The following is a 20,444-nucleotide window of genomic DNA, read 5'->3' as shown; positions in this document are numbered from 1 at the left end:
TGTGCTGTAGAAATGTGTGGGGCTCAGTGGAATTTTGCTTTCCAGCAGCAGTATTGACCACAGCTACAATGTTGGTGGCAGTCTTTTATGAACCTTTAATTCACCTCTGCAAGCAGGCATCGGGCACATTGATTCCACGCTATCTATGCCCTGTAGACATTATTGCTTATGCTAACATATCAGTCATGCCAATCAATGGCTGCAAATTTACCCTATTGAGAAATTAGAGCTTCATAGGTGGTCATGGTAATTATGAAGGTGCGTGCCCGCTGATCCTGAGGGTTAGGAAGGTTTCTGGCTAGTAATGTGTCTGCGCCACCCTGAATAGTCAACAGTCAATGATGAGCAACCTCAGTCACATTTGCTCCTCAGGCAAACAGGAGAAAAATACTGGTATTCTTTTCCCCCGTGCAGCTGGATGCCTTCTATTCCATATTTACGACCGAGCAACAGGACCACGTCAAGTCTGTGGAGTATTTGAGGAACAACTTCCGTCCCCTGCAGGACCTTGATAACAGGAAAGTGTTCAAGTCGGCAGTGAGGGATGCTTGGCAAAAAGACTTGACTGACATTCACGGAGGCAGCCACGGCACTGAGGCGTCGAGAGGTGAGCTACGATACACTGTACATCACCATCAGCTGTAAATATAAATGCCATTAGATGTTATTTATTTCACTTTGAACTCAAGCTGCCCGTGTTGTCTGTTTGATCCGTTGTGGGGAAATTCAGTCTCTGTTCATTTACTTTCTCTCTCATTTCTTTTGCTGATCGATCTGCAATAGGTGAAAAGTTGAGTTCATTTTAGTTGACAAAAACGCAATGAAATGAAGATGACGAGATTTATCCCAAGTATTATCTTTCTCACAAGCTTTAAACATCATTAAAACGAAACGTTTTTTTTTTTCTCTTTGACAGACAGGTACAGTGCAAACTGTAGTCTGCATTACAGCAGACGCTGCACCGATGCGCTTGTCGATCTTCCGTTAAATCCTACACAAAACCCCAATATACTTGAGTGCCACCAATTGGGGAAGGACCTTATTCTCGATGGCAATGTGAATCTATATAAAACTTAACATCATTTTGCAAAGCATTCACTGCAACATAATTTAGCAACGTTGATTCACATTCCAAATGATTTGTTCTTAATTTGAAAAGAAAAATCTACTGTTCCTGTCACAACTTTCAAAATCATTAAATTAGATTGTCTGATACATGCAGAAACCCTGTTAAAAATGTCACACTGTCAAGAATAACCGCTGGATACGAGCAGAATAAGGACCCCAACCAGACACTCGACTAGAGTTCAGTAGCAAAAGGTTTATTAAACAAAAGGCGCACGCCAAGCATGGAACAAAAAATCCAAAAATGGAAAGCACGATCAAAACCACAAAGTGAGAACAAACATGTCTAGAGTCTACAGTCCAATAAGCGCAAGGCAACAAGTCAGCAGAAAAACGACTAGAAAACAAAGTACCAACAAAAATGGTCAAACGTGGAGAAAAGATAAAAAGACAAAGTACAAACCAAAATTCACTCGAAAGCAATCAAAGAGTGGGGAAGTACTCACCCGGCATTGTGCTCTTGCTGCGACCGCTCTGAAAAAGCCCTTGATGACAAATTGCCGTCAGGTGTACGACCGGTGACTCCGCCCCCTCGTGGCGGAAGGAGAACCCTGCCTGAAAGGCAAAGCACAGTGAGCAGGGAACGTGACACATACTTTCTGAAGTCTCTTCACATACGCCAGGGATTCTTGCACCCCAGTTTGAGAACCAATTTGATAAACTGCCCATCAATATAACTTAAACATCTTATTTTTTCCATCTATAATTGGTTGATTGTTAGTTTACACTGCACTATAAATACACTATAACTGTATTTGAATGCAACAACGAATACAGAAAATACTGTTTACACATCTGTGCATTGGATTCATGCATATTTTTTTGGGGGGGCGGGGTCTAGTGGTCAGCGGCAGCAGTCGTGCAAACACTTTGCTGTAATATAGCAGGTGTAGTTTAAGCTAGTTGACACAGTGCCTCTACTGCTTGCATCTAAAATAGTTACAGTATTACGTAACTAGCATTCACTTCTACGCAATCAGCCAAATTTTTCCTTGAATCGATTACGATAAAAAAAAAGACTTTTCCGTACACATAAATGCACGCGGGATTGTCGTTTGTCATGTTGCCCAGAAAAAGATAAGCCAATCACCAAGATTCTTAAAGCTCAACGAAACGACAAATCGGATGCTCCGATCACAACACTAATCATCTAAAATTATTGCAAATGTACGCTCAAAGGTTATCCTAATAGGCCATTTTTCAACACACGTTTTTGACATGCAGTATAATAGCAAGGTAAACACAGGCGTAATTGATCAAATTCAGCAGGGCTCTCATCTATTCAATGTGTCACTGCCATTTCAGTCTACCTCCCATGCACAATTACAGCCCTGGCCCACCTAAATGGAACAACAAGGCCATATTTAATGTCATTAATTACACGTGTGTGTACCCTGAATTAATGTGTCACTATGACTGCTGTGTGCTTTCGTGCATGCAAAAGGAACGTGTCAAAATAATATAGCTTGACATTTGGAAGTGTTGCAAAGGGGATTTGATTCTAGTTGTCCTTTATACTGTATATCCTTCGGATTACCCAAGGCAGCCGAGATAGGCGCCAGCAAGCCTGCGACTCCTGCGGGGATAAGCAGCTCTTTTTATTTTAATCCTTAGTTTTGTGAGAGATATGTCCATATATCTAACTTTTTACTTTAGTACTTCATGCGCCGTTAGTGAATTTCTGTTTAACCTTATCATTCATATGAAAAATCTTCAGGAGGTAAAATCGGGAGAGAAATCGATCAATAGCGTATATCACTTCTTTGTTAAAGTAAAAACTATCGACAGTGCAAAATATGATTACATCAAATCAATAACGGCTGTGTGTGATATTGTCTCATAGTGAGAACTCATGCATCCGTACTATATATATCACGGGCGGTAATAATATCAAGGACGGCGCTGTAGGGCTTGATGGCTTTGTTGTCTATCCTCCTCAGAAGTGTGCCTTGTTTTTGCCCATATTTCTTTTGTAAGAATTCACTGCGCAGTACCTTCCTAAAACGATTGTACTCATTTCCAGCCCTGGATTTACATTCAGGGAGTCCAATGTCACTTTAAAATCATTTCAGTTCTACCAGTTGCCCCTCTGTTCACCCTTTTGGCTTGCGTCTCTCTGTAAGGCTTTCATCCCCAAAGCCCACTTTCTTCTGATTGGCCCTCGCCTCGGAGCCTTCGGGGGGGGGGGGGGCTTTCTGTTATTTTGTGAGCATGCACTCCCTGAGGCAGTGTTGTTTATCACACATTATATATTTTCTGTACCGTCGCCTCCCTTTCGTGGACTCCGTATGTACATCCAGCGTTTGGAAACTATTTTTTTTTTACGTAGAACTGAAAATAATAAGCCGCCTTGCGCGCAGGGCCGATGAAGATTAATGAGAAAGACTGTAAAGCGGTGTTGTCGGAGAAAATTGATTGGGAACGGTCGTGATGAAGTTGGAGTTCTCTAACGAGGCCAATCAGCCGCCATCGTTAATACGTGGCACGGCTAAAATCGAGGCATACAAATGAAGTTGTGAAATTGCTTTTGTGGCATTAGGTCAGTGTGCAGAATGATTGTGGCCCAATGTCCTTTCATTCTCTACAAAATGCACTGGCCGCACCTTCCGCCCTCCACATGCTCCGGCTGACTCACTTTCTGGTTAGCACGCTCCCATTTGCTTTTTGTTTTGGCAGCAATAAAAGAAAGCATATTGAGAGCCAACAATGCAGATGGTTTGTCATCAAGCGGTTGTCAAGGCTCTGTCTTCCGTGTGTTCATAGGAACACAATAGCGATTGGTTGACAATGCCGAGTGGCAGCGAACACGGCGGCTAGATACTAGAAGCGCTACTGTATGTTTAATCGATTCCTGCTCGGTTATCAAATGAATCAAAAATCATTAGATTATCCACAAATAATTCAGATGCCTTTTTGATTGAAAACTGTCCAAATGCTCAAATGTCAATTGCTCTACAATCCTCTTTATGAAAGCGGACTTTTTTGTATTGAATTAAAAAATATTTGCTTTTACTTGTCTTTGCCTCGTTTCTGGCATAATACTGTAACTGGATCAATAATTATTTTGATTGTTTTTTTATGTTATGTGTTTATAAAATAATGGGAATTTAAATGTGTTTTATCTGATTTATCAATGAATCAAAAAGAGATCAACAAATGTAAGCGTTCACTCAAATAATTCTTAAATCTTTAAAGCTAAGAAAGCTTTTAAATTTGCCTATTTGAGGTGAAACTTCATTGGGAACTTTGCAAAATGTTAATAACTATATTAAATCAATGACAATTCTAAACTAATGTAAAATTGTTTTTCCGTATTCTCAAACAAATCACAATCAAAATAGAGGTGTCTTACAGCATAAGTAATGAATGTCGCCCCAGAAAGCAAAACATTTTGAGGTATTCGTCTTTCATCATACATTAAGATTCTGACACCCAACATCCGACAGGTTCAAATACAATTCACACACTTGTCACACTTCATCAACACTGCCAGAATTTATCTGTTTTTCCCCAGTCACTCTTTGACTATTAATCATAGACAAAGAAAGAGCTAGCTAGCTATCTAGATTGCTTGAAAGACAGCTATCTAACTAATTAGCAAGATTAGATTAGGTTACATTAGATTAGATTAAATAGATAGATAGATAGATAGATAGATAGATAGATAGATAGATAGATAGATAGATAGATAGATAGATAGATAGATAGATAGATAGATAGATAGATAGATAGATAGATAGATAGATAGATAGATAGATAGATAGATAGTATATGTATACATGTTTATGTCCATGTTTATGTACTCTATGTTTATGTTTGAGTGTGTGTAGGTGTGCATGCATACATACCGGTATATAATTATGCCCCCCTCCCGCGTTACTTTTTTTTTTTTTTTTTTTACACTGTTCCCCGACTGTGTAAATGAATGTAACAATCTCAATTTGTCACAGATCCTGTGTGCACATGATTAGCTAATGTTGTTCTCTGATTGCTGTGGCACCATTGTGCTTGGGGAGAATGTCCAGATTGTCAAAGTGGCAGTCAGCACTCTCCCTCTCTCTCGCCCCCTCTCTCCCTCTCTCTCTTAGCATCTACGGTGCAGCCTATACTGCCACCTTGAGGTGGCTTTGCATCACCCCCCTCCCCCCCACCACCCCTGAATCATGTAGAGATTTTTTTTCATGGTAACAATAGAACTCTTGTATTGTTGGAGCTTTTAGAACTCAGGCACTGTTGTTTCGATACCAAGGGTTAATAATTACGGTCTAGCCTTTTATCTTCTCTCTGCATCGAGATACTGAAAGCCTTCTTTCTCATGCAGTGTGCAGCAGTGCCCCAGTGAGTATGAAAATCCAACCACTGAACCAGACGGCTCTGATGGTGAGCTGGGAACGCCCGCTCACCGTGTACCACCCGCCCATCACCAGCTACATGGTGTCCTACAGCTGGGTGAAGCGCGATGTGGCTGATGAAGAGACCTTCACCAAGACAGGAGATCAAAGCATGGTGAGGGAACCTTAGATAACATACAACTGACATCTCCACAAGAGAATAAACCACCTCAATGGATTTTTGCAACATGGATGTTACTAACAGGATGAGTCAGTGTAAATGTAAGAGGTGACAGGTTATGAAAAAGTCTGCATGGAGCCAGTGGTTGATATCAAAGCCCAGACCACCACCTACCCGCCTCCCTCGCCTCCCACCCTGTCACTCAAATTTGGGAGAGCAGATGCACAGGCCTGTCACATTCACTGACAGATTTATCCATAATGCATGTCTGTGTCCACCCGGGGTCTCTCTCTTTTAGTATGATCTATTACATTTCCATCAGTCGTGCTTAACATTTAGACTAGTTCGGGGACAAGTACCTGGCCAATGAAGCTAAACAAAATGGAAGATAACATAGAATTTTCCCTAAGTCAACCTCTACATTACTCTTCTGGAATGACTTTCTACAAGATGGTAGAAATTGTCTCTGGGATTGCCTTGGTGAGCAGGCCGGCATCACAATGTTCTAGTTCATCTCAAATTTAATGGTCATAAGGTGAAGGGGTGCAGTAATCTATAGAAACTTATTAATTATACACCGGGACACATACAGGGGCTTTTCCGATTTCAAAGACATGTAAAAGCACAAATGTTCTATATATATATATATATATATATTTTATATATATATATATATATATATATATATATATATATATTTTTTTTTTTTTTTTTTGCTCACCCTCAAACTTATATTCTGGTGTACCTTTGTTCTTGGCACATATTGGTGCGATGATATTTCCCAGCTCTTCTCTGCAAAATGCTCCAAATCTGTCAGTTTGTGAGAGCATTTCTTGTGCACAGATCACCCTACCGATGTTCAATGAAATGGGATGGATCATGTTCATAACTTACTCTACCATGTTTCACTGTAGTTACCGTATTTCTCAAATTACAAGTCGACCCCCCCCCATTTTTACTTCATTGTGTTAGAATTTTACAAAAACGCGATTGTAAGTCTTCCCCTTACTTTAGTTATTACATAGATGATGGCTGTCCAATTATAACACATTGTGTGTTAAGAAAATGCAGAAATAAATTCCGATACTTTTAGACGCATTTATTTATCCTATATCGAATAGCATGCTGTTGCGGTTATGGAGGGGCTGTGTGGGGCGGAATGGAGACAAGTGGGAGATAAGGAGTAAGGAGACGCAAATGCTGAAACTAATGTTGCAACGAATAAATGATTTGAAGTTTCAAATGCTTTATTTTTTTGTTTGTCGAAAAACCCTTAAAGTCATCATCATTATCTGGCATGCCAAATAGCTCCTCCCTTTTACAGTCACCCGAACATCCTCTCCTATTTCCTCGTTGTTCAAACATCCTCATTACTCTTCCATGAGTAGTCATCTTTGGACTCATCCATTTGTTTGAAATGAAGGTCTTCTGAGATGATTTGCTGATCGTTTTACTTGGGACATTCTTTACCCAAGTGACAACAGCTGTGAGATAAAAGCATGCTGTTTCTCCCCTCACCTGCCACCATCCATGCCGGCTTGTTCAAGCACTCGTCTAAGGGCTGAAGAAGACAAGTCAAGCCATATTTTCCGCTTCATAATGCGTCAAAAATATTCATACAGCCTTCTTGCTGACACCAAAGAAGCAATTGGGCAACGCTTGATGAAAGCGCTCTTAGCAATGTTCTGTGCAAACTCTCTAAAACCGATGCAAACTATATCAAATTAGAGGTATATATAATCATTTTACGCCTTGTAAATGACATAATATTACTTATTTCACATTCAAATTAATGTTATTCAAACACAGATGTGGAGAAAATTGGTTTCTTTTGAGTTATGCGGTTATATGTCGACCCCCCTCATCTGGGGTTTCCTAAAGAGGAAAAAAATATAGAAAGAAATACAGAGAAATACAGTACTTTTTGTCATCAAAAACATATGACAAAAGGAAAAAAAAAAGGACATTCCTGCCAGAAGAGCTAAACTTTATTTTGTGTTAATTAGAGGCGCTCAATCTCAGGTTGTGTGGTGCCTCCCATTTAAGATGAATTTGAATGTAACTAAGTTACTTTTAAACACAGCCCCACTTATAAACAATTCAGCTGGCTTATACAACCACGTTGTTCAGGTTTTAGGTCACCGTATTGTTGGAAAAAGGTGAAAGAATTCATCACAGCCTCCTTTTTTATATAAAGAGAAAATTGCCATTTCGGAAAAAAGGAACAAGATGACCTAAATAAAAAGAACGAAGATTGATGTAAGTTATCTGTGCCAACTGATGAAAGAAACATTATAGATGGGAGAAAAAATACTTGAATATCATGAAAGAAAAAATACACAGGATGAAAATGTGAAAAGTAAAAAAAAAAAACTTCAAATTTGTCAAATCCAGCCACTCGTTTTCCAGCCGTCTTGTTCAAGCACAATGTCTCTGGTTGAAGTCTAATTTCCAAGCCCCCAGTACAGCTTTTGGCCCCAGTCATGTTCACTCTTAACTTCAGATCATTCTTTGGTCTTTCCAACATTCGACGTCTCCACTGCAATCTATCCTGCAGGGCTTATACCTACAGGCATGTTCTTCCCCACACTAAATATTCCGCTCTGGGCTCGTGCCGTCTTCTGTTTTGCGGGAATCCGACAGCCAGCTGCGTCTCGCTTTAAAGCCGGCTGACCCCCCCAGCTTGTTCGCACTGTGCACTACTGCTTTTTTTTTGTTTTTTTTATTTGCCCGCTTGTCTGCTGTGATTTGCCCCACCCCTGTTCCCCGCTGCAAAGTGCAGATGGAGTGTAAACAAGAAGTGCAAAAACACACAGCTTGTACTTTCACAGGGTGCGGGAAAGATTTCATTTCTATTAGTTTTTAGTCTGTGTTGTGTTTAAAACAATTCATCTTTCTTATCAGAACTTTCCTGAAATGTATATAATTAAACTTATTTTTTCATGTTGAGAAAACACATGGGACAGAAGTTTCCCAGAACTTGGAAGAGAGAGAATACAGAACAGATTGTGATGAATACTTAGATAAACTGTAGCTGTCCTCATTTTGAGGAGCACACTTTCTTGATATGAAGACTTTATTATTTTTTAAAACTTGTATTGAACTTTCTCTGGAGCTTTGCCTTCGAAACAACCTCAATGTTGTCTGTTTTTTTTTTTTAAACGGGATTTCTGTGGATTGTCTCTTAGCCTTTATTCGCTTTAATTAATTTCATGTGATTGTACATTTATAGCGCTGACACTTAATTCGGCTGTCAGCGGCGTCACACGCCACTGATACATTAATGCTGTCACTTTACTGAGAGCGGTCTCTCAAGTTCCCTCTCGGCTGTCAGTCCTTCTTATTACACGCTCTTAATATCCATTTCGAGTCTCAGTTTCTATATCTGTACACCTTTCATCTGAATTGTCTTGGAGAAATACAGGCAGCTGCCTTTTGAAAGTTTCTCCAGCTCCCGAGTTGTATACGCAAGTCAAACTAATTGAGCAAATTCACTATATGAGACAAGAAACGTATTGATGCACAATTGGATTGCCAATATGATCGTTAGCCCTAAATGTGCGTTTCTTGTGTGTCTCCTTGCAGAAAGCGGTTATCACTAATGTGTCCCCAGATGTCCTGTACCTGTTCCGAGTGCAGGCGGTCTGTCAGCGTGACCTGCGCAGCGACTTTAGCCTAACGCTACTCTTCAGAGGTACGGTACTGCCCCTGCGTAGTCATAGTTCACAAATTCACCTGTTTGCATTCTGTTTTTTAAAGCAAATACGTCGATAGCTAAATAATAAGGATGTACTCAACACTTTAGATACAGATACCGTGGACATATACATATACAAGAATTTCTAGCAATAAAAAATCTGAATTTTAGAGAAAACAAACTGCATATTCCAGTATATCATATCTCTCAGGATTTCATTTAATTCAATGGTATTTTTCGATCATTTTATAATTTCTGCTCTTGATGGAAAAACTCCTCCAAGAGTGTGGCCGATCCTAGCATGGGCTGTCATTGCGAAACCGTAACCTTGAAATAAGGCCTGATAATAAATACCTGACATCGGAACTAGCCCATTGCTACTAAATGTTTTTTTAAGAATTATTTAAAATGTTACTGAATACATTTGGAATCCTAGTTTATTGTGCAGTATCCTTTATCGTACAGTATATTTACATTTTAAACTAGGGTTGTTTAATTTTGCAGATTCCAATATCAAACGTCCCTGATTCCACCAGCGATCGCGTGCATTAGCTGCATATCTTCAATGCTAGAGCTACTCACTCACAATTATTTGAATAATTGATTAATCTTTTTTTCATTATGATTAATTGATGGACAGATTTAAGTTTAAACATCCTGCTCTATTACATTTTTCTCAAATATATTTATACAGCCCTTAATCACAAGAGACTCAAAGGGCTTCAAAAGTGAAAGAGTCAGAGTGCTTCACAAATTAGACAACAGCAGCAACTTCTCTATTTGCAGTATTAACTGTGAACTGTGCATTATTTATTGTTATGATAAGATGTATCTTATTAATACCATTTTTATCTCATATTTTTCTGACTAAAAGGCACAGCTGGGGAAAATTCCATCTATATTCCACTGGATGGTTAGATGCATTAGTTTCCTCTAAACCAGTGCAGCAAATGATTGAAACTGTATCCTATATCAATTTATTCATCTTAAATTTGACATCCATACATAAGAAGCACCTGATAATGATTTAAGTGCGCCTTATTGTCGGAAATGTGGTACTGTCGTTGCAATATACGTAAACATGACATTTTTTTCTCATTTTTTGTATTCCAGCCAATACCACAAGGATATTTGAAGGTTCTCGTATCGTGAAGACCGGTATGGTAAGTTGACTAGCTGGTCCTACATGTGACATTTATGTTTAAATCCTTTCAATCAGTGGTTCTCAAATGGGGAGACAAGTACCCTTACATCAGGGTGTATGGGAGATTTTACATGTTTCTGCGGGTATCTGAAAATTTTATCGGGAAGAGTATGTTGTTTTTCAAATTAATAGCAAATTAAATGGACCATGAAGCAACTTAATTGCCTATTTGATGCTGTGACTACTTTGCAAAAATTTCTCTCGCCTTTATTTTGTTAGGATTTATTCAGATGCATATTGTCTTTGGTGACGTAATTATCTGAAAAGTGAGGAATAAAACAGATATATGAAAAAACAGATACTCTATCTATTTTCTGGAGTTGCTGAATAAAATACGCCTAAAGATAGCACTACAAATATAATTCCAAAGTTTAATGGATATGAGTGGCACAGCACTTTTTTTAAGTCTTATTTTTTCATTCATAAATGGGTTGCACTGGTCGACTGATAAATGGCTGAAAAATATATTTCACCGGGAAATGAAAAAAGGTCGAGAAGCACTGCCTTAGGTAACCTTGTATATTTTGTCTCTTTCAGCCTACAGTATCTCCGGTGTCATCAGCTGACATGGCTCCTATAAGCTCTGGTTCCTCCACGTGGACATCCTCTGGCATCCACTTCTCCATTGTCTCCATGGCAACAGGCCTGGGCCCCTCCTCTAGTGGCAGCCAGGCCACAGTAGCGTCGGTGGTTACGAGCACCTTCCTGGCAGGCTTGGGCGTCAGTGGGGGGGTCATCTCTTCTTTGCCCAGTTCCGTTTGGCCAACGCGGGTACCTCAAGCCACGCAGAGTCCCCCTCACTCATCCACTCCCCCCGCAAAGCCGAATACGGAACAGGTGGTGCCGCAGACCGCCGATCCCGATACTCCTGCCGAGGAGAACCCGGCCACCCCCGAGGGAGAGGAAGAGGAAGACGACGAGGGGGACGGAGAGGGGGATCAGGAAGATAAGGGTGCGGAGAAGAAGAAAAAGAACAAGATGCCTCCCACCTATGAGGAAACGCGAGCCAACAGCACAGCAGCCAAAGAATCCGTCCCCCCCACACCCGCGTCCACAGCCAAAGAGAAAGCCACAGTCCAAGGCAGCGCAGCGCCCGCTAGCACAGCGGACAGCCACCCGACCCCCTCACAGGGAAACCTCACCGACGTCGGTGCAGTCACCACTCAGGAGCCACGCAACAACAGCGCCGAGATGCAGATTCCACAGAGCTCCACGCTCTCACCAAAGATCAGCGGTGACGGCAAGAGTCTATGGCCTTTCTCCATCCATACCGGTGAGATTTTCCCTTCAAAAGTGTGAACATGCTCGGTGGCCCCACAAACTTTTTGGGCCTAACAAATCTTGATTCAAGTCAAAAGCACTACTGTAGGCTTTTGTTTCCCAACAACGCGGAAGCCAGAGGGGAGATGCCTGCTCTTGTTGTTCTGCCTCAAGGTTTTCTTTTTAGGGCTGTTTTTAAAGGGTTTGCTTCACGGGAAAGCTCATTAAGATCTTTTCCTTTCATTTTTATCCTACGGCGTTGTAGGTAGCATGCCTAACTTTACCAATATACGCATTGGTGCGATGCTAAAGGAATTTTACCACTGCAAAAATTTGCCATACTCCATAGGGAAATATGTCAAAAATTGGTTCAATCTCAAAGACGGATTTTTTATATATTTAAATTATTTATATAGTTTAATTGTTTTCAAAGATTAGGCAAAAGATTTTTAAGAAGCCGGTACTGAATGCCTTGAAAGCAAAATATTATATAGTAATGGAATTCAACCCTCACAGTATGAGAATAAATTCCTAATATGAAAAGGGAAAAAAACATTTGTAGGTTATTGTGTATTGAAAACGATTTAATGAAAGATACTTTTATCTCATCAGCCTTCAAAATAATTGCTTTCAAATATAATTGAACACATGAAAATATGAATCACATTCTTAATGTTATTTATTCATCTTCTTTTTTTCAGGCAATGATCTGTTGATGATAGATCTGTAAGAGACGGATAGCATCCTTAGATGTTTTAAGTAGGAATGGAAGGTTAACAGATTATTTGTGATGAATTCATTATATTCATAGTTAAAGCATTATTTTTAATCACATTAATAGAATAGAATAGAATACTGTCATTGTGCACAGGCATGTTTGCACCGATTGGCGAATGTTATTAATATGACCAAGAAATGAATTAAAGAATATATAAAGAAAGAATAGAATAGAATGCAAATCATAGGAGTGTAATCATTATTTGTCATTTTCAGTGCCTTCTGTTTTTATCTCTAAATTTATGCTTTCTGTATACTGACTAGATCCTTTTTTTTTTTTATTCATTGGTCTTCTTGTTCTCGAGTTGTTGGGGTTTGGAAAGCAAAGGTCAATCACATCGTGAAGAGCAGACTGATTTTGTGTAATTGTGTAGGCTCTTGTGGGTGGAAGGGCAGAAAGAAGATGTGAAAATGGTAAATAATAAATTCTGGAAAAACTCAAGAACCCCTCCCCTGTGTTTGGCCAAGTCTGCTACAGACGTAGTTGTATGTTAACTTCTAATTATTTGGCCATTGACAAAAGAAAACAGCATCATTCCTCTTGATGGTGGAAACTGAAGGTTGCAGCCTGCACTTAGGACAAGTTTTAAAAGCGTTAGATGGTAAATGGTTACAACTGCATCTGTTGAAAAAAATAAGTGACTAAAGGCACTGTTTTGTTGTTTGGTATCAGTCTATTGTTTTGCCACGATACCATAATGTATCTAAATTAAAAAAATATATATCTTGCGTTGTTATCAGAAAATTTTGATGAGATTAAATACAGATTGTAAGTAATTAATCTCATTTCATAATCTCTTGGCAACACTGGTTTCAAAAAATATAGTCAAAATACAACTTACTCACGCCATTATTTTTCAAAGCTGACAATATTCATTTTGAGATGTTTTTATTGGAAAAAACACACCCTATCTTTGCTCTCTGCACTACTTTGGATATTTTTTTTCCCCAAACGTCTGCCCCAAACTGTAACACTTCAACAAACTTCAGCTCATTAATCCCAATATGTTTTACTCTGCTGTCTGCTACCAGGTTGGCACTGCAAATGAGATTGTGTTCCCGATCGCCTTACTTAAATCTATAAAAGTTCAAGTAAAAAGATATGCTTACAATATGCCTGTGAAAAAAGTCCAAATATAAGCAAATAGTGTGTTGCGAAATCAGCAATTTTAAGATTTAATTTGTAACATTACAGCCATAAAATGGTTATTTCAATGCACGTCAAAGCGAACCCACAAATATAAACATAAGATTCTCGACCTGTTATTTTGCCATTTGAGTTTTGTCATTATTGTCATAATAATATGGTACTGCTATTGCTTTATATAGCATACTTAAGTTGTAGGTACTGAAAGTGTATTTGTGCCTCGTTGTAGAAAGGACCACCTTGTCCAACGTGACCCGAACGCCTCACCCCGGCATGGGCAGGATGGTGTGGATTGTCCCGTTGGTGGTCGTGTCAGCTCTGACCCTGCTCTGCCTCATCATGCTGCTCATCGTAATGGTCTACTGGAGGTGAGACTTGTATACACGCCAATGACAGGTTGGAACAAAGATGGTGCTTGCATCAGGTGCGGGCGTGAACAGCATCACCTGCTGCAGGAATAACAGCCTTTCCTCCCTTTTGGGCTTTTGGGTGTCAGATATTTATTTGCGCTCAGCATTTGGGGGTTATGATCACTCCCTGTCACCCTGAGCACCACACACCTTGTATTTGTCGTTGTAGGGGTTTTTTTCTCTTTTTTTTTTTTTTCCCGGACCAACACATGAACATTCTTTTTTTTTTTTTTTTTCAAACAGGCTTTCTATCACTTCTTTAATTTATTCAATGATTTCTTTGTGCGCCCCCTCGCTGCACAATTGAAGGCCGTCACCGTGCCGGGCTCCAGGCAGGAGCCCCTTAGGCCCCGCCGTACCAACAGCGGCCCCAGCTGTGTTTTCATCTGCTCGGCTAATTTCCAGCCACGCAAGTGAAGATCCAGTAATTACACAGGCCAAGCCACTGGCACATGTGGGATAGTTAATGAGTTACAAATAGCACTACTGGCTATTTCCTCAGCTGCTCTCATGCATATTTATTTATTCCCCTAAAGATTCTGCATTATTATTTTATCTGTAGTTTTTTTAATTAGGTATTCTCATAATTATTCTATTGATTAATCTGGTCATCAAAATGACTTTTGCCCAATTAAAGACTTGTAATGAATATGTAGAGGAGAAAGTTCTCTGCAGATTCGAATACACTTGTCAACTGAGGACTTTTTTTTTTTTAATGCGGTGTCCAGGTCACTGGTTTATTTATTTATATGTGCACTATTTGGGTATGTATAATAGAACTTGGGATCTCAAGTGGATCCGCCTTCTTTAATTAAAAAATACAAAACTTGGAAACACACTATATTTAGATGCAAATATCCTCATGTGGTGGACCAGTGGTTCTTAAATGGAGGTGCATGAAGGCAGTCCGGGGGGTAGGTTTCAAACTCATTTAAAAAGTAACAATGCATGCAAAAGTCTTTAAAAAATAATTACTACATTTTGGGAATATTTCAGGGAAATATTAGTTCATAAGATGAATTTTATATTGGGAAGATTATTAAATTTCATTACCCTAAAAACCCAGGAGCCCCCACAACCGCCAACCAAAGTAGTAGCTGTAATATGCAGCTTAGCATCTCCTGTCAGTCACTTGAAAATTTAAAAGGTTAATGAGCTCTTTTTCAGCACAAATCTGTACTATGATCCCATAGGACACTTCATGCTGTTGATCTTTTTTGACAGCAGTAATATTTATTATTAATGAAGTGGATTATTTATTTTTGTTATATCTCTTTAGTTGAGTAGAGACTATTGTATGGATGGAGTTTCAAAGTATATTAATTACAGCGCTGCTTTCAAGCAACTCTCATGAACTTTTCAACCTTCATAAAATATTTGAATAGCTCTTCACCTTACAATGGGACTTTTGTTATGGTGTGAGGGGGACTGTATTGCTTTCAATGGCACTAAACCATTTCAAGAAGGGTGCCATTAATTAATTCCCCCCCAAAAATGTTACATACATGGTGGCTGCTATACGGCATACATCACGTCCTCCTTTCCCCGTTTTTTACAAAGATGGAAATCGATACAAACGTCTGTGCAATTACTGCTGTCATGGAAGAAGCTGGAACCGCAACCAGAAAAACGAAAAGTTCAATCAGAGGAGGCTCACAAAGAAAAGGGAGGCAGTCCATAGAGTCAAGGATTAACACTGACCAGACTTTCCTTTGCAGAGTGACCTCAAAGACGAAGGCTTTCCAAATGACGCTGGCCCGATTCTCTTCCTGACCGACTAGTAAATAGCCATCGATGCTGAAATAACAACGATAACGCTGTTACCCATCGGAAATTTACAGTAAATACCAATGGGCGTGATATTTTGCAATTCCACGGCCCACAATGACCCGATTGTCCCTGTAGAAGTTTGATATTTTTTTTACATTGATTGCCTGATCGCTATCCCGCATAGCCACTGGAAGCAGAAAAGTAATTCAGTCCGATTGCAGGCGATCTGGACTCTAGTATGTAAGTAAAAAAAGTAATCAACAAAACGACGTCGTTCACGTGACTGACCCGGTGCAAAAACCTCTACCCACCGACCCTGGAATGAAACCGAAAGTAAAAAAAAAGTGAATGTCTCCTTGGTTGAGCCTGATTTAATCTTGCAGGGGCGGTGTAGAGGCTGTGCAAGGACCGGTTATCGTCATATTAACTCTGGCAAGCCATTTTTATCTCCTCGGGCGGGGCGGATGCTGAGAGCGCAAATAAGCAAGGAATTCTTATTTTCAATTAAAGAAAATAATACCTTGAGCTGTTTAGGTTGAGAAATTAACATTGTAACACAGTTAATAGCTCTAACATGTTTATTTTCCATGATACAAACCCTTGGAGTGTTGCTTTAATTCCCCCTCCCAACAAAAAATGTGTTTCCCTCATTAGGAGCTGCTTGGCTGATAAGGAGTGAGTCACTGAAAAAAAGGTTAAGAACCACGGCGGTAGATAGCTGGAAAAAAAAGATAACGCGCAGTACAACTGAAATGCCAAAAATTGTCAAGAGAAAGCCATGTGTGCTTTCCGCTGGAGCTTAGAGTTTCACAATTTAATGGAAGTATCGAACCAGCATTGCAAAATAAGTTATGCGAAGAAGACGGCGGACATAGAAACTTTGCGGGAATCGAATCTTGTGTTTGTGTAAGACATTCTTAATTTAGCAGATTCAAATGGGGATTCATTGTGTTTGTCTTTACCTAATGTCAATTGAAATGAGAGGATAAAGCTAAATTGACTTTCCTATAAATGTCTTGTTAACGATGCGAAAAGCCGTCGGAGAGTTTAGCGGCTGAAGACTTTGATGCGAGAGCAGGGCAGGCTTGCAGACCGCGGTCGGGCTGACCATCCCAGCGGTTGTTATGACAACTCTCACAGTTCAGACAATGTCAGCTCCCTGAAGGGAAGTGGCCATGATGAAAGATGAAATCAAACCATTCGCGCTCTTTCCGTTTGAGCCGCTCGTTAGCATTCCGCGCTCGTTAACGACGTAATAGCGCAATTCCTCTTATATATACATGATGGGTGTTAGTACAAAAAGATGTAATCAGCCCGACGTCTGTGGAAGTTATTTGTCTAATGTGTTTGCTCCTCCTCGCTTGTCAAAGTTAAGGTCACGAGCAGAACTCCGACGGGCTTAATTGCAACACACATCTGGACGCCTCTGAGGCTCGAGCTGTTTGTTGAAAGCTCACAGATGTTGGAGGCCGGAACAAATCCCGTACGGCGCCGGCATCTCGGCGCGTCCGCGTCGACGCCTGGCTCCCGTTTTATTTTTTTCCAACTGTCAGAAAAGCCACATTCATCTCAGTTTCTATTCCCTGTTAGCAAGCCGTTGGGAGGCAAGGTGCGGAGGATGTGCGGACCTCGCTGCTTAGTTAGCCGCAACGCATCTGCGCCCGTTTGGAGATTGATTGGAAATTGGAGGCTGTGACGCAAGCTAGGAAGGCCCCCTCGTCACCCCCGCTGTTTTTTTCCCCCTCCCTCCCCTCATCATTCCTCAGCTCCATCCCTCTCTTTCCATACCTTTGTCCTTCAATCCAGCTTTGTTGTTTTGGTTGTCTGTCCATCTGAAAAAATGACCAGCATCTGCACCCTTCTCTGCAAGTACAGGTAGGATCACACCTGGGGCACCTTTTTAGTTGGCAATGGCTCTTTTGTTTGTGAAGTCATTGGTAAACTTTGTGTCACTATGAGTGACTCGGTGCTGGCTGAAGAGGACTTCTAAGACTCACTCCACTGTGTCTTTTAAGGGCTTCCATAAATTCTAATTGTTATTCTCTCTCGCCATCCATTCATTTCTATCCATTGTGCAGGACATTTTGAATGCACGCACAATTCATTGTCGGAGATTAATTTGGTGGCACTCCAAATATAATTAACACATTTATCATTTTTTACGAGACGCTTTGGAAAATTGGATGTATGTTACCGAAATGGATGAGCTTGCAGACTCTTAATATGAAATAAGTTTTTACGCGGCATGGCTGTTTTCACATGCACTTTTGTTCGCCAATATGCTCCTATTATGTTGCTTTCAAAGCAGGGCGGATCCTTTGAATGGAGCACATTTTGTCCCCGAGGAGTGGCTGTTTGAGATGACACTTCTTAGCTGTTTACATGTTACCTGTAGTCTTTGGCAAAATTGTCCGACGCAGTGTATTTGTGTGTCATTCAAGATAATATTTAGACGTCGGTGTTTTTGGATGCCGTCTCACTCGACATGTCTTCTTTTTGTCACCGCAGGAGGTTTTTCCAGACAGCTCACTTCTATGTTGAGGAGAGCAGCTCTCCTCGGGTGGTGGCCAATGAGAGCATCCCCTTCATCCCGATACCAGGTAAACAGCGTGGCTCCCTGCTAGCAAAATAGACTTAACACTATGGCGTTCTCTTGTTCGAAAGGCCATTCCAAAAAAAAAAAAAAAAAAAAAAAAAAAAAAAATATATATATATATATATATATATATATATATATATATATATATATATATATATATGTATATGTGTGTGTGTGTGTATATATATATATATATATATATATATATATATATATATATATATATTTTTTTTTTTTTTTTTTTTTTTTTTTTTTTCACCAGTGGGGTGTTTTGGGGGGGCAGGCAGTTAGTGGCTTCAATCAATCACAGACTCACAGAGTTTGATTGCAAAGTTAACAGTCGTCGGCAGCCACATGAATTAGATCTGAGTGAACCTTGTCATATATTTTTAGCACTTTAATCTCCAGTTAATACATTACCTTTGACAGCGCTGGTATGTATTTATCCTCGCTTTCTTCAAACTGGGCTTCCATATATTTGTTCGCTTAATGTCTGTTTTTGAATGTGTTGTTATGAGTTGGCATGTTTAAATTGCATTATTTAGGTGGGGAACTAATTCAAAATAACACCGCTAATTCAAGAGGTATTCTCAAATCACCATAAACATTTCTCAAATGGCTTTCTGTTACCTTGATATGCATATTTGCACAATTTAAGTTCATTTACATGTGAAATGACTTTGGGAGTCCCTTTGCAGCCGAGCACTGGGGCTGACTGGCTTTTTTTTCTTCCCTTCGCTTTTAATGTTCCCGGCAGCCGAGCGCTGGCTGGCTGCTAGTTGATATCAGGCTTAAGTTTCTCTGTCACAAAGCTCTGTGACATTTGAAGACGCGATATCGTAGTCACAAAGCGCAGCTGATGTCGCCATCGACTCCGCATTAAAATTCCGCTTTCATTGCTTGTCGCCTCCTTTCTTCCTTTTATTTGCATTGTAATGTTCCCATAGCATATATTGTCAGAATAAATGAACAGGCAATGGAATTGAGTCAAATAAGTTCAATCAAAGGCAAGCTCGAAGAGCTGTGACCTTAGTGGGCCACTAAAATGTAGTAGTAATTGATATATGTTGAAATGTTTACACTAGGCAAGGAGACCATCCTATAAGCTGAAGGACATTTTGATAAATGGATAGCTTAGCAAAGAAGAATCGCCTTTTACTACGTGACCAGGTTACCCCCCCTTGGTCCCAGGTGCACTGCCGCGTTCGTTTATACATTAGCCAACATCAGTAGCCGTGACAGCTGGGGCCCCGGCTCTATTGTCCCTGTGTGGCCGCTCCACCAGCCTTATCAAAGATCCCTCGTGTGTGACCTCAAGATGATAGGACCCCTCTGAGGCAGATGCTCTCACCGTAAATGCTCAAAATAACAGATTTATGATAGCAGTTAGAGCAGTTCTTCCTTTTTTGTTGTTTTCTCTCAACTGTTTTTAATTATCTATGTAGCTAAAGGAAAGCATCGTAAAGCGAATTAAAGATATGATTTCCAAACATATTGTGTCTTTCAAAATCACTCCTGAAAACATATGCAATGGTAAATTCGTGTTCGCCGTTTCAGTTGTCTGTATTTTGGGGGCTGTGGCCAAAACAGAGTTGGCCCTCCCCCACTGCACGGTAATTTCACTGAGTACAATTTACTTGAAATTTGACTAGAAAATTTACTAGAAATACCATGGTTGAGCCCAGTCCAAACAGTAAAATTTACAACAGTGTTTACTGTACTCTATTCAAAGTGCAAAATATACTTTTAGATTTTGGACTGAAATTAAAGTCATATCTTTTTTTTTTTAGGTTTAGTCTCAGGAAGTAAAATGTACTCTGTAAAATTTACTGAGGACTTGAGCATATTTTCACAGCAGTTTTCCTCTACAATTTTGAGTATTTTTTTCTTCTTGTTTTTTTTTTACAAGACCCATTTTTGTCACTGCAACATGTCATTAGCTA

At 39.9% G+C, this 20,444-nt stretch overlaps 1 protein-coding gene across 2 annotated transcripts in view; it reads left to right on the top strand.

Moving 5' to 3' along the window:
• The window catches only part of LOC148419265 (receptor-type tyrosine-protein phosphatase gamma-like), a 125,024-nt gene that overhangs the window by 89,775 nt on the left and 14,805 nt on the right, over nt 1-20,444 (top strand). Inside the window, exons 9-16 of one of the 2 annotated variants that reach the window (XM_088422852.1) lie at nt 415-607; nt 5,447-5,631; nt 9,223-9,331; nt 10,448-10,497; nt 11,076-11,811; nt 13,952-14,090; nt 17,709-17,777; nt 18,411-18,502. In XM_088422852.1, the coding sequence (XP_088278978.1) occupies nt 415-607; nt 5,447-5,631; nt 9,223-9,331; nt 10,448-10,497; nt 11,076-11,811; nt 13,952-14,090; nt 17,709-17,777; nt 18,411-18,502 (1,573 nt within the window). The remainder of the gene's footprint in view (nt 1-414; nt 608-5,446; nt 5,632-9,222; nt 9,332-10,447; nt 10,498-11,075; nt 11,812-13,951; nt 14,091-17,708; nt 17,778-18,410; nt 18,503-20,444) is intronic. The other variant, XM_088422853.1, reaches the window with a different exon arrangement.

Source organism: Hippichthys cyanospilos, chromosome 9, assembly GCF_059441005.1.
Source record: "Hippichthys cyanospilos isolate Australia breed blue-spotted pipefish chromosome 9, RoL_Hcya_1.0, whole genome shotgun sequence".
NCBI lineage: Eukaryota > Metazoa > Chordata > Actinopteri > Syngnathiformes > Syngnathidae > Hippichthys > Hippichthys cyanospilos.
Note: the sequence above shows the minus strand (reverse complement) of the source record. Positions and strands in the feature narration are given on the sequence as shown.